The sequence below is a fragment of the Ursus arctos genome, unplaced genomic scaffold (genome assembly GCF_023065955.2).
Source record: "Ursus arctos isolate Adak ecotype North America unplaced genomic scaffold, UrsArc2.0 scaffold_19, whole genome shotgun sequence".
Taxonomy (NCBI): domain Eukaryota; kingdom Metazoa; phylum Chordata; class Mammalia; order Carnivora; family Ursidae; genus Ursus; species Ursus arctos.
This window is the reverse complement of record NW_026622863.1, coordinates 28,925,448-28,941,983: the sequence shown is the minus strand read 5'-3', so window position 1 is coordinate 28,941,983 and position 16,536 is coordinate 28,925,448. Positions and strand designations below refer to the sequence as shown.

Below are 16,536 nucleotides of genomic sequence, written 5' to 3'. Positions count from 1 at the left end.
GGGTTTTACCATTCCTTCCCACCAGTCCCTGCCTCAGGCAGGCAGGGTGAGGGGCTAGCTGGTAATTCAAGTGAGGCCAGAGTCCTCCTGGGGACTTTTAACATTGTCCTCAGAAGAAATGCTCTTCCACTGGATTTGCTAAACTGATGGGGCCACTCTGCCATCACGTGAGAGGAATCTGCCTGAGAATGAAGTCAACACAGAGGGAAACAAAACCAAAAGGAAGAGTTTTGATGTTATCATTCGATCTCTGGCTCGAGCTGTGTGTGAAGCCAGTGAACTATCCCTGCACAGTAACCGAAATAATAAATAGCCTCTTCAGAGCTTTAAGCCAGTTTTGAGTTGGGTGTATGTCACTGCAGACAAGATTCAACACAGAACTTGTTCCTTCCCTTTCCCTTGCTCACTCAGAGGTCAGCTTGTACCTGCTTCTAGTTCGAAACTACCAGCAAAGAGACCACAGATTCTATTGAGTCAGGTTTGGGAAAGACCAACAGGATGCTTAATGACACGTGAGTCCTCTGATCCTGACTGGGAAGCTGACCTCAGTAGACAGCTTTGACAGGTCGCTTCTGTAACCCGGTGAAGACAAAGCTAAAGCTCTTGGTTTCTTCCCTAGTAGAAAGTTTAAGGCAGTCATTTTAACTACATGTTCCTAGATCCTGGGGGTGACCCCTAGTTTCTTTATCCTGATTATCTCTGTAGGGCTCTAGCCTCCAACACAGGCTATCTGAGGAGGTAATGAAGCTTTCCTCTTAGATGTATTTGTGTTCTGGCAAGCCTACATATTTATAGTAATTTGTGAGAAATCATGAAACTCGTGGGCATGGGAAAATCTAATTGTGATTTCTAGGAAGAGGACTTGGAGAGCAGCCCCAGGAAGAATGCATATAGGTACATATGAATAAGAGGCCGTGTTTGTACAGTTATCATCCCAACACCGTATGTAATGGTGAAAGGCTGCAAATAACCCAAACGCCATTGATAGGGCCCACGCACTAGGTACGTAATAATGACATACTCACATACCGTTTAGCTGTAAAAATGAACAAAAAGGCTCCCTATGAACTGGTATGGAAAAGTCAGCAGGATATACTGTTAAATGGGAAAAAAAGCAACATACATAAATATATATGTTTTCTTTTGTAGGAAAAAAAACAGAAGAAAATAAGGACATATATATATATATTCATATTTAATTATACTTCCAAAAATAAACACTGCAAAGAAACAAGATACTAGTTAAAGTAGTGTCCCATAAGGCAGAAGGTTAGGAAGTCAGAAAACAGTAGTGGGAGGACTTCTCAATGTCTACCTTTTTATAATCTTTGTATCTGAACCACGTGCATATATTAACCATTAAAAAAAAAAAAAAGCCCCTCTTATGACACAGATCACTGCTTCCTGTCCCAGGCGGTGCAGCCAGGGGCCCCACATGCCCTCCTACTGGCCTAGCAGATGCAGAACCACTGCTATGACCCTTCTGGAAGAAAGTAAATAAAGGACATGGTCACACTGCAATGCCTTCATAAGAGGAAGTTTTATTGTTAATTATTTACCTTAATAGCTTCATAAAGAGGAACAGATTAGCTCAGTCCAACATGATTGGCAGTTGGCAAAATCTAGTGAAGCAAGTGTCTGATTGCTAAGGATTTAATTTGGGTGCTTTTAATACTTAGCCATCTTTAACACTTCAAACATAATCCAGAAGAAATGCATCATCTCCCTCCCTTTCACTTTAATACCCCACCTACCTCACTTAATATGGAAATATCTTCATTAAATAATGATCCTCAGGGAACAAGTTCCCTGGAAAGTACAGCCATGAAGACAGTGCACAAAAAAGAAAACTCAAAATAAAACTCTGTATGATAATTTACTAATCTAAGGAAACAAAACCTTCCAATATATTAAGAAATCCAGTTACAAATGCACTAATTAGGTCTATGTGAAGAGGTCTGGTAACTGAAAACGGCCGGCTATTTACAAGATACACAAGCGGGAACGGTGCACCTAGCCCAGCGCTGGCCCTCAGAAGCCAAAAGTGTTCTCTCCACTGTAGGCCACATACAAGAATCCATCTTCATCTTTTTCCTTCTCGTAAAGCTGTCCCATAGTTAGGCTTGAAAGAAAAGAGAAAACAACATTGAGAATTGGGTGTGGTCACTGAGTCTAGGTGTTTGAAGAAAGCTGATTTGAGGATAAGGGACGTGACTGCTGAAACCAGCTCCTCTGCCATACTGTGAGTGGTAGATATAATGAAAATGAAAGTAACTCCAATCTCAGCACTGCCCTGTGCCAACAATCCTGTGTTACAGAAGGGACATGGAGCCACAAAAGGTTAAGATAAATTAGGCCTTTGGCAATCAGTAAATAAGAATAGAATCAAATCTCCATCCTCCTGCCCCGAGGCAAGGCCATTTGCCGCACCCTCACCAAATGACTCCTTCAGAGGCCAGCGCTGGTTCCTTGAGTGGGCTTGCCTGGTTAGTACCTGAATTCTTTCTGGATGCCAAGGGCAAGAGGAAAAACCTAAGCAAAATTAAGAGCCTAAGAGGCCCATCCCTGTGTGGGTGGAGGACTAAGGTAAAGAAGACTACGTGGGGCTTGCTTCTCCTTCAGGCTCATGTGAAGGTTTATAATCCGTACCTAACACAGTAAATATAAGTGGGTTCAATCTTGTGGAAGCCCCCCCCCCACCAAAACCCCTGAAACCTAGCAACTGGCATCAGGGCCATCAAAGAGAAGTTCTTTTCCTCACATGTAATGCCAAAAGCTCTCAGATTGTATCTGGGATCAAAAGAAACCCTGCCCAACGCTCCTGAGAACCATCCAGAAATAGATACTGCTCAACCTAAACGTGTGGGGGGGAAAGCTGGTTTTCCCGAAGCCACAGAACAGCCTGCGGAACAGGAGACCTCGTCTAGTGTTCTGCCACGGAACTGAGCTGTACTGGCTCCAGAGTTAAGACTAGTAATACGGGGAACCCCAGGCGAGCTCTGGCCACGTGACTGTACTATGCGAGGAGCAGGAGGCACAGACACGTGCTGAACGTCCATGTGCCCACACGTGTGGGGCCAACGAGCACCAGCAGTAAGACAGTGGTCTGAGAGGGAGGCAGCCGAAGACATCAGAGGTCCCTAGCTGCACAGGCCACAGCAGATGCTTCCATGCGGGACTCGGTACAAGGGCCAGAGGGCTTCGAGCCGCTGAAACAGGGACTGCCCCACTCTGCTGGCGTGCTCTCGGCAGGCGGCGTGGGACCTCCACGTAAACAGGGATATGGGCCGCATGTATAAGGGGGGGGAGTTTCCCTTTCCTATTCTTCCTGCCCAACTGCCAGCTTGGCCTGGATGGCTGCGTGGGCAGATGAGAATTCTTAAGAAACAACATGGGGGTGGAAGAGTCTGAATACAAATGACCTGTCATCAGCATCTGGTAAATAACACAGTGCTCCTGAGCTCTTAACCTGGAATGTGTACAATAAGGACTCCCTGGAACAGCACTGTCCACTCGTGCTATTTCTGCTATGAGAGAAACGTCCTGCAGTTTGGCTGTCCAGGACCGCAGTCACTGGCTACAGGCGCCCGTGAAATGAGGCTCGTCTGAACTGGGATGTGTTGTAAGTGTAAAACACACACAAGATTTCAAGCCTGCTGTGAAAAAAGGGATGTAAAAACCTCAATTTTTATTACATGTTGAAATGACATTTTGGAAAAACTGGATACATAAAATATATTACTAAAATTCATTTCACCGGTTTCTTTTTTAATGTACTAGGACACTTTAAATTACAAATGTGGCACGCGTGCATTTGTCATTGCCCTGGAACATGTGACAACCTGAGGGACGGTGGGTAGAAGGAACTCCTGCATGAGGCCCCCTAGAGCGGAGGGTCTCAGCCTCAGCTATACAACAGAATCACAGGGGAGCTTTAAGACATCTCCAGCCTCAGCCCCACCCCAGACCAATTAAATTAGAATCTCTGAAGGTAGGATCCAGGCATCAGTATGTTTTAAAATGCCCAAGATGATTCCAGGTGCAGCCAGGTGGGATCATCTCTGATGACGCCTCTGCCGAAGGGAGACAGGAGCTCGCCTTTTTAATTTATTTTCTTTTCTTATTTTAAGTAGGCTACATAAAGCTTGAACTCAGGACCCTGAGATCAAGATTTTCATGCTCTACTGACGTCTGTCTTTTTTGTTTGTTTCAGATACTTATCTTTAAGAACCACGTGATTAGGAAGTGCAGTGAGGAGCCAGCAACCAGCCAAAGGCTTAACACATAGCTGCATCTCTCAAGACCTCTACCCAGTGGTTGGGAAGGCTCCGATGACTCCTGCTTTTCTTTGAGAAGCCTCGGAATGAGGCGACAGGGAAAACAGCTACAGCTATTGCACAACTCTCTTAGCCCCACTTCATCCACATGCCCAGGATGGCCTTGATGAGCACCTGTCCCACCATCTCCCCACGACCATTACCAGAGGGATTTAGAGGCAGAAGTAAAAGACACTGTGTGCGATTCAAAGGCAGCCACTCCGTGATACCAATGTCACGTCCAGTTCCATCTGACAGACTAAGTGCGCTCGGTTCCCAGCAAGTGAGAAGCCCCAGTCCAATGACTCCAAATCCCACCGCTGAATTAGAAATACTTAAGGAGGGGCGCTTGGGTGGCTCAGTTGGTTGAACATCTGACTCTTGGTTTCCTCTCAGGCTGTGATCTCACGGTCATGGGATCAAGCCCTGCGTCGGGCTCTGTGCTCACTGGGAAGTCTGCTTCAGATTCTCTCTCCCTCTCTAATAAATACATAAAATCTCTATTTACTTGAGAGAGAGAGCACGCAGGGGGAGAGTGAGAGGGAGAAGCAGGCTCCCCACTGAGCAGGGAGCCCGATGCGGGACTCAATCCCAGGACCCTGGGATCATGACCTGAGCTGAAGGCAGACGCTTAACCGAATGAGCCACCCAGGCATCCTAAATAAATAAAAGCTTTAAAAAAAAAAAAAAAAAGGGAAAAGAAATACTTGAGGGGCTCCATAAATACTGGTGGCCCCCCAGACTCCCCGCGGTGAACAGCACTGCTGGAGCCCCCGCTGCCTAAGGCTGAGACTCTACGCGGAGGCCCGTCATCACGTGGCTCTGGGTCCTCCCTGTCTTTAGACTGCAGTCTTTTAAGCAGAACTTGGGTTTAGAAATTTGTTTCACCAGTGCCTCAGCAGCTATAGAGGGTGATCATAAAATTCCTAATTATAATAGCACTTCTGTGCCAAGCACTGTTCTGTTTACATTCATTTTTTTTTTATCCTCATAGCAATCTTCTAAGGCAATATAATCCTCACAAGGATCACAATCCACAGTTTATAGATAATATTAAAGTGAGGCAATAACAAAAGTGAGGCACGGAGAAGTTAAATGATTCACTCCAGATCACAAAGCGAGGACACATGCTTAGCACTGAGCCGTGCCGCCTCCAAGTGAATACAGACCTGTCCTACTGCCCGCACGGCCCCACCTTGTGCCTTCCGCACAGCTCTCCCCGAGAACAGCGCTTCTCTCTCTCTCTCTCTCACACGCACGCACACGCACGCATCTGAAATCACTCGCACATTTGGCCCCAGTGCCTCTCTGGATTCAGGTCAGAGCGGGGCCTGAGATTCTACGTTTGGAACTGATGCGCGAGGAAGGCCGCCACTGCCAGCCTCTGTGTCACAGAGTGCTCTCCCTCAGATCCTGTAATGCGACAACCAGCTGCTTGTGCCCTGACTCTAAGAGTCCTCTCGCTGGTCTCCTTTTCTGTCAAGCAGCCTCGTGTGGAAACCTGACTCAGCTGGCAGCAGTACTCGGTCCTTACACTCAGGACAGCCCTTGGGCAGAAACCTGGAAACTGACGCTACTCAAGGCTGGGAGCCGCACACGCCATTCAGCAGCCTGTGACCGAAGGCCCGATCCTGAGTGTCGCCGAGTGTCACTGAGTGCCACGAAAGAAGACTGAGACGTCTGTACAGTATGACTTCAAAATAGCTCTTACGGGATCGGGCCACACACATACAAGGTCCAAAAAATTTGGTCTGGAGCCAAAAAGAGCTGGCCACAAACACAGTTTACACTTTAAGTCCCATTAAAGAGGTAAATGGAAGTGCAGGGGGACAAAACTCGACCCTTGCTGGCGGGCAGTCTCCAGCAGGAAGCTGGCATGTCAGTTTAGGGCAAGTTCCACAAGCCTCTGAGAAACGAGTTTCCCTCTCAGAGGTCACAGAGGCCCAAGCCACATGGCGCCGGGCAGGCCGCAGTCGGGACGGCCGAGGAGCCTCCCGCACACCGGTGGCTCCAACGCGCCTGCCGGGCTAAGCCGCACAGGCCTCCCGGACGGCCTGACAACTCGCAACACCGCAACTCCAAGGCTTCCTGCCTAAGTTACTGGTTAAGACTCACTCCCGGAGATGACCTCCAGACCCAAAAGCCCACCACTGTGGCATCAGCTAGACATGCACTCATCCCAGAAGGGTGGCCAAGCGCCAGGAGCACTGCCACCTTCCAAACCCATGAGTCTAACAAGGAAAGAAATGGGAAAAGCCAATGGCAGCTTCAAGCCACGGAGCCAATCTAAGGTGTGGTGGGACCTCAAGTACTGAGTCTAGTGAACCTAAACTGACCGCTAAAACTCTGTCACTCACCCCTCCATTCAGGGTCACACAGACTCAGACAAGCCAACCAATAATCACGGCACCTTTCAGAAGGGTCCACATCCAGGAATGGCTGTGCTGCTGATGAGGGTGAACAATCGCTTTAAGCTACTCGAGAGCACATGCACTAGGGGAGGCCGACCCAGAACTGTGTGGGTGCCTAATCCCCGCAGAACCTTCCCGTAGCCCCTGACCAAGGTCAGGTTGGGAAGGCTGTGGGCTCCAGCCTGACTCATGAATTGGCTGGACTGACGGGCACACACCTGGTCACCCATCTGCTTTGGAGCCCACGTGCTTCCACTGGACCTGGATTTCTCTCTTTCCCAGCAGGAAGGACGGTGGGGGAGGGGTGGACAATGGTCACTGCTGTGGACCCTGGAAAAGCAACCACCTCAAAGTGAAAGGTAATGTAGCCATGAAAGCTCCCAACATTCTAAAAAATAAAAACACTGGCTATTCCTTTTGTCAGATTTTTCTCTGCTATAAATAAACCCTATTCCGTTACTGCTAGAATAAACCCTTGAAGAGGTATTTACCTAGAAATGATCAAAACTGCTTAACCTAAGCACATTTCTAAATAAAGGATGGACTGTAAGATCTCACAACTTCCTTTTACTATCTCTTTAAGATCAAAGCAGCAGCTAAGCACCACAATCTTAAACAACACCGGTTTCCAAATGTAACATTCGCAAATTATCACATCTTAGAGAGGTTTTCTTTAATAATATACTACTGTTTCTATTTTAAACGGGGATTCACAAGACTCGTCTGTGTTCTAAACAAAGACCAAAGGTAGATACCATTGCCAGGTCTGGATTCCCCTCTAATGCCATGACTGGGAAGCTTGTACACTGATATTCTTTCTCGAGTTCTGTCTTCACCAAGGCACAATTCTTTTGTTTTTGGCCTGATTCTGGATGCAGGAACCTAGGCAGAGAATTCAACTTTCCAATGCTAAATGCAAAAAGGGAGTTGAGATCCTACCCCCTCTGCCCTACTTTAAAATATATATACAACTCAGAAAGAATTTAGGAAATAAAACTCTCTGGGACTTGCCTTGGTCTCTATATCTAGAATCAGTATTTAATACTCACTACTCTAAACAATAACCACATTTTTACATGATTATCACTTGTGTTCCAGAACACTTTCCCAAAGTTCCACTGCAAGGTAAGAATAACTGAAGCTACTTGGCTCCGCCTCCCACCTCGCAAGTGATCCTCTTGAAGATCTGTCTGTTATGCGATGGGAGAGGGCTCCCACAGGCCTGGATTCACCCCTTCCCAACTCCAGTTTCGCCAGCTACCCTCTGAAGGCTGCAAGCACTGCTGGAAGGTTAAGGGAGGCCCCGCACTTCCCTAAGGAGGCTGGAAGGAGCTGAGGAAGAGGCTGCTGCTCTAGTGCCTTGGGGAGGATATGGCAGGGCTGAGTCACACTCCAGCTTTAACCGGAGACCCTGTGGCAATTCTGTGTGCTGCCGTCAGGTGATCAGCATTTGCATAAGGCCCAATGATGTCACACACCACTTTGGTTTAGAAACAATTTTTCTTAATAAAACCAAACTGCTGCATCAAGTGGGGGACAGAAAGCCATTAGCTGGGGCCAAAGGCCTGGGCAGAGGAAGCCCGGTTAGGGATCCTCTAAAATCCTGACTTGGGTCACTGGTGTCATCTGCTTTAGGGCAAATTCTTACCAGGGTGGAAAGGCAAATGGGACTGGGAGAGAAAAGGAAGCAGCCTCTGCGGCCCTGAGAATCACTTCTCATTTCCAATTCTATTTATAACTCAGGGATAATGGAGGGAGGGGGCAGTTACTAATCTGCAGCCATTTTAATTGCTAGATTAACATGGAGCCTTCAGAGTAACAATGTCTCCAGAAGCCTTCTTGTTTCCTTTAAGAAATATCAGAGGATCAGAACTGATCGAATAAATTCAATGCCACAGGTCGTAGTTGCCTACTTCCTTCACTAAGAATCCACCTCCAGGAAGGAGGGAAGACAGGGTCACCAAGACTGTGCAGAAGCTGCAGGTGGAATGAGTGCAGATTTACCTCCCCACCACCTTAAGAGAAGCTGAGTGTGACCACAGATGCCCAGGGCTTCCCACCCTGACGAAAAGTGCAGGCAGCACCACAATGCCTGGAGGCCTGGGAAGGAAAGCTGGAAGAGCCCCAAGAGGCGGCAGGACTGCCTCTACCAACACCGCAGCTTCCTGAACTAAAGCTGTAGTAGACCAACGACACCTAGCAGGCAGGCCAGGCCTCTCTCCTCAGGCAGAACCTTTCATTTCCCCCCTAGCCTGCTACTCTGCCAAACAGAGGAAATGCAGGTGGTGGAGATTGGGAAAGCAAGAAATCAGACCAAAAAGTAGCCAGAGCTCTCTACCTTTCACAGGAGAAGGACTGGCATTTGGCTTATACCTTTTCTGGAGCTTTCAAGGATTTTCAAAGGGATATTTTGGCCACACTGTACTAGTTCCCAGGGCTTCTGAAAGCCTTAGCTTTCAGAAGTACTACTTTTGGGGGATAACAGATGAGACCTAGTTTGGGTCTCCAAGATGAGATGTAGCCAGGAACTCACACTCAGGGGATAGGGACTAGCATCTGGCTCAGGGGCTACTACTCAACCAGTAATGGCAGAGGGCTGACCAGGAATTTAGAAGGAGACAATCCAACTTCTTTTTTCCACAGGGGACTAAAGCTGGGCTGTCAACTACACAGAATAAGGGAGTTGTAATGCCCCTGCCTAGATTCAGGCCCCAAGTTATCCCAAAGAATGCTTCCAGGCAGCACAACAGCTAGGGCAAGGGGGGCAATTACTCTGACAGTCGGAGCAGGTGGTACCAGGGAGGTGTAAGTCTGTAAAGAGACCTCAGAGCATTGTGCTGGACAGCAGCCATTTCAGCATACCTGAGGATCAGGCAGCTACAGACTCGCACGGTGGCATAGAAGTGACTAAGTTTGGAGAGCAAGCAGCAGGGTGATTAACTAAAGCTGAGCCTCAGCAGTGCCCACAAGCTCCCAGTGGAGAATGACAGGACTTATTTCATGGATCATTTGAAAAAAGCCTCATTTTAGGTTTCAGTTCTACTGATGGCTTAAGCCTAAGTAAATCCTCAACTGTTTTAAAGGATTCATGAGGGTCTGAGGCTAGATGTCATTTTTTTTTTAAGTCCAACTCTGTTCTATTTTCTTGATCCAAAGCACATTCCCATGTACTACAGCCCTTTCTTATTTTCCTTGAGCTCCTCATGTCAGGGAGCACAAAATCCAGATTTCCAGTCAGGACCTCTAAGAGTTTTCTGACCTCCAAAATTTGGAGTTCTGTAAACAGCCAGCAGATGGCCAATGCCAGTAAACACCTCTCACCTGGACTGTGGGACTGTCTTATCCACAAACAGGAAGATTGCCTTTTCAGAAGGAAGCTGGATCCTTTTCCTGATGATCCACATGAACTGAGCCACAGTGATGTCAGATGGAACCAGATACTTCCGTTTGTCAATGTCAACAATCTGAGAGCCTGAGACTTTTTCCACAATCACCTAGGAAAGCAAAGAGAGATCAGGACTGGATTTCTAAGGTGAGGCTCTGGCCTTGCATTGTTCTGGCCTTGCATTGTCAGGGAGCTGATGAATAGTATGTGGGCAAGGAGGTGGGTGGGAAACTGCACAACACTGGAAAATATGCCCCTGATTTAATAAACCACAAACTCTTAACTCTGGAGGTTAAGAACTGACATCAATGTATGATACGGAAACAGAAAGTGTTCTTCTGTGGTCAATTATGTTTATCATCCTGGATCTCAGCAAGCGTAAGAGAAACCCTTACTGCAAAGCTTTTCAACATTTTGTCTGGGCAGACCTGAGAATATCTGGTGAGGGTTTCATCTACAGCCAGTTACTCCAGGATGCCAGAATGGATCTGCCTTCACACTACAGGGGAAGTAAGACCCCAAGGACACAGAAAACAGGAAAGGATGGACTAACAGGAATGAATGGCAATCCCAGCCAGCCAAGAACCAAACTCCTCATCTGGCCTGTTGCTTCTCCCTGAACTAGGTTTCAAATGTGTCTCTCCTAATCCCTCCTCAAAGGAATTGTTCAAACAAAAAGCTACAATGACAGGCATGGATGTCCTTTAAAAATCGGTAAGGATTATAGAAACTTTATCCCCTACCACCAAAGAAATACAGGATCATATTTATTACTGATTAAGGAGAAACCACGAGAGAAGGGGTTCTCAGAGGCTTCTCAGATTTTTTTGGTCAGGAAAGGATGACAGGATCAGAGTGAGGAAAGGGAGCTAGAAGTCAAGTAAAGATAGAGGCTCAAAGTTAAAAGATGAGTGTCCTGAGACTAAAGTACCACTTCTAAGACCAAAGTGACAGTCTCCCTCCACCGCTGTTCCCAAAAGTGGTGGTGACCTGTTGCCCTGTCCTAGAACATCGTTCCTTACATAATTGGCGAGGGAGCCCAGAGGCTGCAGACAGCTCGCTGGCCTAGATCGGGAGATTCAGCACTGAGGCACCCTGAACAGCACCAGCTCAAGCCCCTCACGCCACGGCCCCGGAAGTCCCCTAACCCACTCTGGCCTGTCTGCTACTGTACTGGGACTGGAACCTCAACTTGTCAACTGTTGAATGGCCCGGGGCCCTATCACGAGTCCTAGACGACGGGGTGACAGCGAGGCGAGGGGGCGGGGGGGCGGGGAGTGCACTCACCGGAACCCTGTCGGGATATTTCGCTCGGATCTTCGCAGATTCCACGCATCTGTGTTCTGTGGGAGACACAGACCCGGCTGACGGTCGCGCCTGCCCGACCTCCAGTTCCCGGGCCCCGTCTCTCTTCCCCCAGCGACCTGCGCACGCCCCGGGCCCTTGTTTCGGCGTCTCAGCGGCCTCGGCCCCCGGCCCCTGCCTCCCGGCAGAAGAGCGAAGGGCGGTACAGCGTTCGTGGGCAGCCGCCGGGGGCGCCGGGGCCTCAGCGACCCGAGGCCAGAGCACAGCATCCGCCCCGCCCGGCCCAGCCCAGGGCGGCCCGAGTGGGGGAGGGGGCCCACCCGCCCCGACCCCCAGCACCCAGCCTCTGACGGAGCCCTTACCCAGCGAGTGGTCCTCCTTGAACATCCACTTCATGGCGGCGGCGGGGAAGGGATGCAGCCGGCTCTCGGAGCCGCGGAGTTCAGCGAACCAACCACAACAACAACGACGGCAGCGGCGGCGGCAGCAGCGACTACACGGCAGGCGGGATTTCCGGCTGCCGGAGCCTAGCAACCGGTCGGGGGCGGGGCTTCCGGCGCCACTCGCCGGGACGCCGCGTCAGGGGGCGGGGACCACACGCAAAGGGGCAAGGGCAGGAGAAGGCGCCACTAGGGGCTACGGAGGGGAAGTAGGGATGATGATGTTCGCTGCGCGGTCTCTGTGAGGGGTTTTGGTGACTGGGAAGGGGATGCTGTCGGGAGCTGGTAACAGGAGTGGGGTCTCGGTGAACGTTGGTAACGGGAAGAGGAGTTTGAGGGTATGGCTGATAGGATAGGGCTTTTATAGAGGGCTTTTCTTGAGGGAAGTCTCGGTGACAAGGGGAATTTTGGAGGTATGATGACGGAAGAGGGGTCTTTCGTGGTTGGTGATGGCGGGGGGAATCTGTTTATGGCATTGACAGTTGGGGAGTATTGCTTGAGGTGGTAATAGGTTAGGGGCGCAATACAGAGGGTGTGACTAGTTTGAGGGGACTGTATGGGGAGAGGTACTGATGACAAGCGGGAGTTCAGTATTGGAGACAGCCATAACAGGTTGCTTGGACCTAGAAATTGAATGTAAACAAATTCTATTTCCTTTCTTTTTTCGTGAATAAATGTTTGACTAAACATACAAGAAAAGGTATCACAAATACGCATTTGAGGAGCGTAACATCGCACTTATCACAAAGAGACCCCTTAAGCTTAACTGCGGAGGAGTTAGAGGTGATTGTCAGGCTGAGAGAATTCCCCTGAGAGTTGGTCATAAGACAGGTTTCTTTGGCAGTCAGCATGGATTTCAGCAATCACAGCCTAGGCTGCGTGTGCGTGTGTGTCACCTGCCTGAGCATATGCCTTGAGATTCTCCAGTGATGTCTCTCCTTTCCTTCTAGCACAGTCATCAGGACAGTCTGCTCTGGGTCAACATCTGTTTATGAGCTGGTGAATACATAACAAGAATATTCATTTAATTGGGCACATGATCCTTGCCATGTGCTTGTGATTCTGATGCATCTGAAAGGCTTGCACGTTTGAACATTGCCATTCATCATTTCCTATAGTTGTAATTCCTGATAGATGCTGTGGAATCTAGCTTCATTCTAGAAGTATTTTGGTTATTTTAAGATTGTCTGAGCAAACAAAGTAGGTTTTTGTTTGCTTGCTTGTTTTTAATGAAGTGAAAAATCCTTTGAATTTCATACCTGGAAATTATCACTGCTGCATACAGGAGCTCTGTTCTAGGTATTGGGGGAAAGCAGTGAACAGAACAGACAACACCTCTGCTGTCGTGGAGTTTGCATTCTAGTGGGACAAGGTGAAAAATAAAGATGTCAGGTAATGGGAGGTTCTCTCTAGAAAGTAAAGCAGGATTGGTGATGAGTGATGGTGCGATAGAATGCTAATTAGGTAAAGTAGTTGACATAGGGACAGGAAGGGATCTAGAGATAAGAAGGAACCCCTTGTGGCTGGAGCTGAATAAACAAGGGGGAGTATGTTAGAAGATGAGATCAAAGAGATGTATAACAAAACTATGGAGCTTTGAATTCCATGTGAAGAACTTTGGGTCTTATTTAGAATGACATGAGAAGTCAGTGGAGGATTTTAAGCAGAGGTGTGACATGGTATGGCTTTCCTTTTGAAGTGAGTAGGCTAGCTTCTTTGTAGGCAGACTATAAGGGGTTGAGAATGGAGGCCAGGGGAACAGTTAAGAAACTGTTGTGATAATCCAAGTGGAAGATGATGTTGGCCTAGACCAAGATAGTGTCTGTGGGGGTGGTGGGAAGCAGTTGTACTCTAGATACATTTTGAAGGTAGAGCCAACAAAATTTGATGATAGATTGGGTATGAAGTACGAGGAACAAGTCAAAGTCAGGGTTTTTGGAAGGATGGAATTGCCATTTACTGAAATAGGGTGGAGCCAGCTTGGGGGAGTGAGAATCAAAGTTTGGTTTGGATATATTGAGTCTGAGATTCCCAAGAGACACATCCAAATGAAGATGTGGAGTAAGTGAATAGGTCTATGAGTCTCAAATTCAAGAGAGAAGTATTTAAAGCTATTGAACTAGATGAGATCAGCTAAACAGTAAGTGAAAATTGAAAATACCTATTTTGCAAATAGAATTAAACACTGAGGCATCAAGGGGGGTGTTTACCATCGGACAGTCAGTGAATCAGTGGAGGAGTTTGAAATTGGACTGAAGATCCCTGCTTCCTTTTACAGAACTGGTCATTGTATCCTGATCCAAGGCATGTGTACACCACCTTGCACCTGAAAGACCTTCGTATACTTCTCAGGGGAAAGATCCCGTCAGTCACCCACTTACAGGCATGTAACCTGATGGTCTCAATATGGTGCAGTGTCTTTCTGTCTTCTATCTTTACCTACTTTCTTGATGTCTTTTTCCAGCTCACCATTCTAATTGGTTTCTCTGATCTGTCCTGATGATATGCATCATCTTCTTTACTTATGGGGTCATTATATTTAGCTTACTGAAGGTTCTAAAGAAACCAAATGCCTTCCTTGAGGGGGTGGCTAGTTGAAAAGGTGAGTCAGAAGAAAAAATAGGATAATAAAAGTATTCAATTACATATTAGCAGACTTATAAAACATGCAGAATAAATTTCAAATGTTGGAGAGGTCTGTGAACATGGACGCTGAGGGATGGTTAGGGCAATGGGGGCTGACACCAAACCAAGTGAGGTTTATCAAGAAAGACTTCACAGAGAATGTGAATCTTATGCTTCAGAGAGAAGAGTACATTTTCCAAAGGATAAACTTCCCTTAATAGATAGAAACAAAGGCTGGGGGGCGCCTGGGGGGCGCAGTCGTTAAGTGTCTGCCTTTGGCTCAGGGCGTGATCCCGGTGTTCTGGGATCGAGCCCCACATCAGGCTCCTCCGCTGGGAGCCTGCTTCCTCCTCTCCCACTCCCTCTGCTTGTGTTCCCTCTCTCCCTGGCTGTCTCTATCTCTGTCAAATAAATAAATAAAATCTTAAAAAAAAAAAAAAAGAAACAAAGGCTGCGATTGGAAGAGGGAACTGGGAAGCGATGTAGAAATGCTGTTAAGCCCTGATGCAAACATTCAGGTATTCTAAACTGATTGAAGATACCCTGAATGGGAGCTTCTAGAAAGGAAAAGAACATGATAAAAATGTGTAGTTTTAAGAGAACAACTCTCTTTGTCCTTAAAAGTAAATTGTATGAAGGGGTGCCTGGGTGACTCAGTCCATTAACTGTCTAACTTGGTTTTGGCTCAGCGAGGAGTCTGCTTGTCTCCCTCTCTCTCTCTCTCTCCTTGCTCGCACGCTCTCTTTCTCTCGAAAATAGATAAATCTTTTTAAAAAGTAAATTGTAAATTACGGAAATGGAAACTAAGAAGTAAGTTCTCAGTTATGTATATATTAAAATGACACAGAGACACCTGGGTGGTTAGTCAGTTAAGCGTCTGCCGTCAGCTCAGGTCATGATCCCAGGGTCCAGGGATCAAGCCCTGCATGGGGCTCCTTGCTCAGCAGGGAGGCTGCTTCTCCCCATGCCTCTGCCCCTCACCCCTGCTTGTGCTCTCTCTCTCTCCCTCTGGCAAATAAAAAAAAAATTTTTTAATGACACACTATACACAGATCTTTAGCATTTTTGAAAACTAATGTTCCCTCTTAAAGAATCAAAATAAAACCACAAAGACTAGCTTCTTCAAATCATGGGAGCGAAGAATAGATATTAATAACCATTATTATTACTTTTGCAAAGCTCATGGCATCTCAGGGGAGGCACTTCATACACCTAAATTCTTAGCAGTCACCATCCTGTGTCTCAGCAGTACAGTATGTGTTTCCTTTTGCTGAAAGAAGGAACTTTGAAGGCAAACACCTCCTTCCTCCAGTGTAGAGCTACTCTCAGGAGGCTACACTAGAACCATCCATTCTGGAATCTTATTTTAATGGTTGTTTATTTTTTAATTTTTATTTCAGTGTAGTTAACATACAGTGTTATATTAGTTTCAGGTGTACAATATACTGATTCAACAATTCCATATATTACTCAGTGCTCATCAAGATAAGTGCACTCTTAATCCCCTTTGCCTATTTCACCCATACCCCGCCCACCTCCCCCCGGTAACCATCTGTTTGTTCTATATATGTTCTATATAGTAATATATAGTCTGTTTTCTAGTTTGTCTTTTTTTCCCCTTTGCTCATTTGTTTTCTTAAGTTCCACATATGAGTGAAATCATACGGTTTTAATAGTATTTCAATAAATGAAAGTCATTCACTTAAATCATAGATACGGTGTAATGTCAGAATCAAAATATAGATTTAAGCCTAACAATTGCTGTATTTAAAAGCTGTGTTGCCACCCCAGAAAAGCTTTAAAGCAAGGATGAGTAGTACTGGACCTGATATGTCAAAATCGTATAGCTGATATTGTCATCTTGAACTGTGGTGAGGACCCTGGATGATTTTCCCAAATGGTCAGGTCTTGACCCCTCAAGCACCTGTATTGTTAGGATCTCAGCTTTATTCTTCATCTAAAAGCCATTCCTAGGTTGCCTTCAAAATAGAGGCATCACCTCCTAGATTCCACTCTGACCACAAACCTCACACTATCGTTTGGCACTGCAATGT

At 47.0% G+C, this 16,536-nt stretch overlaps 2 protein-coding genes and 1 long non-coding RNA gene across 4 annotated transcripts in view; 2 read left to right on the top strand and 1 right to left on the bottom strand.

Annotated features, from left to right (window-relative positions):
- ADAT1 (adenosine deaminase tRNA specific 1) overlaps window positions 1-5,009 on the top strand; it is a 42,815-nt gene extending 37,806 nt beyond the window's left edge. For both annotated transcript variants that reach the window (XM_057314259.1, XM_057314258.1), the window contains one exon: window positions 4,214-5,009. The gene's annotated coding sequence lies outside the window, so the exon portion shown is untranslated. The remainder of the gene's footprint in view (window positions 1-4,213) is intronic.
- GABARAPL2 (GABA type A receptor associated protein like 2) lies at window positions 1,522-11,933 on the bottom strand. The gene is made up of 4 exons (XM_026495254.4): window positions 11,780-11,933; window positions 11,400-11,455; window positions 10,049-10,221; window positions 1,522-2,122 (listed from the first exon to the last, which is right to left on the bottom strand). The coding sequence occupies exons 1-4, from the start codon at window positions 11,811-11,813 to the stop codon at window positions 2,032-2,034; spliced, it is 354 nt and encodes a 117-aa protein (XP_026351039.1). The 5' UTR covers window positions 11,814-11,933; the 3' UTR covers window positions 1,522-2,031.
- Window positions 11,934-12,012: 79 nt separating this feature from the next.
- LOC130544138 (uncharacterized) lies at window positions 12,013-15,332 on the top strand. The gene is made up of 2 exons (XR_008960154.1): window positions 12,013-13,997; window positions 14,136-15,332. It is a non-coding gene; the product is annotated as an uncharacterized LOC130544138 (long non-coding RNA).
- Window positions 15,333-16,536: the final 1,204 nt, after the last annotated feature.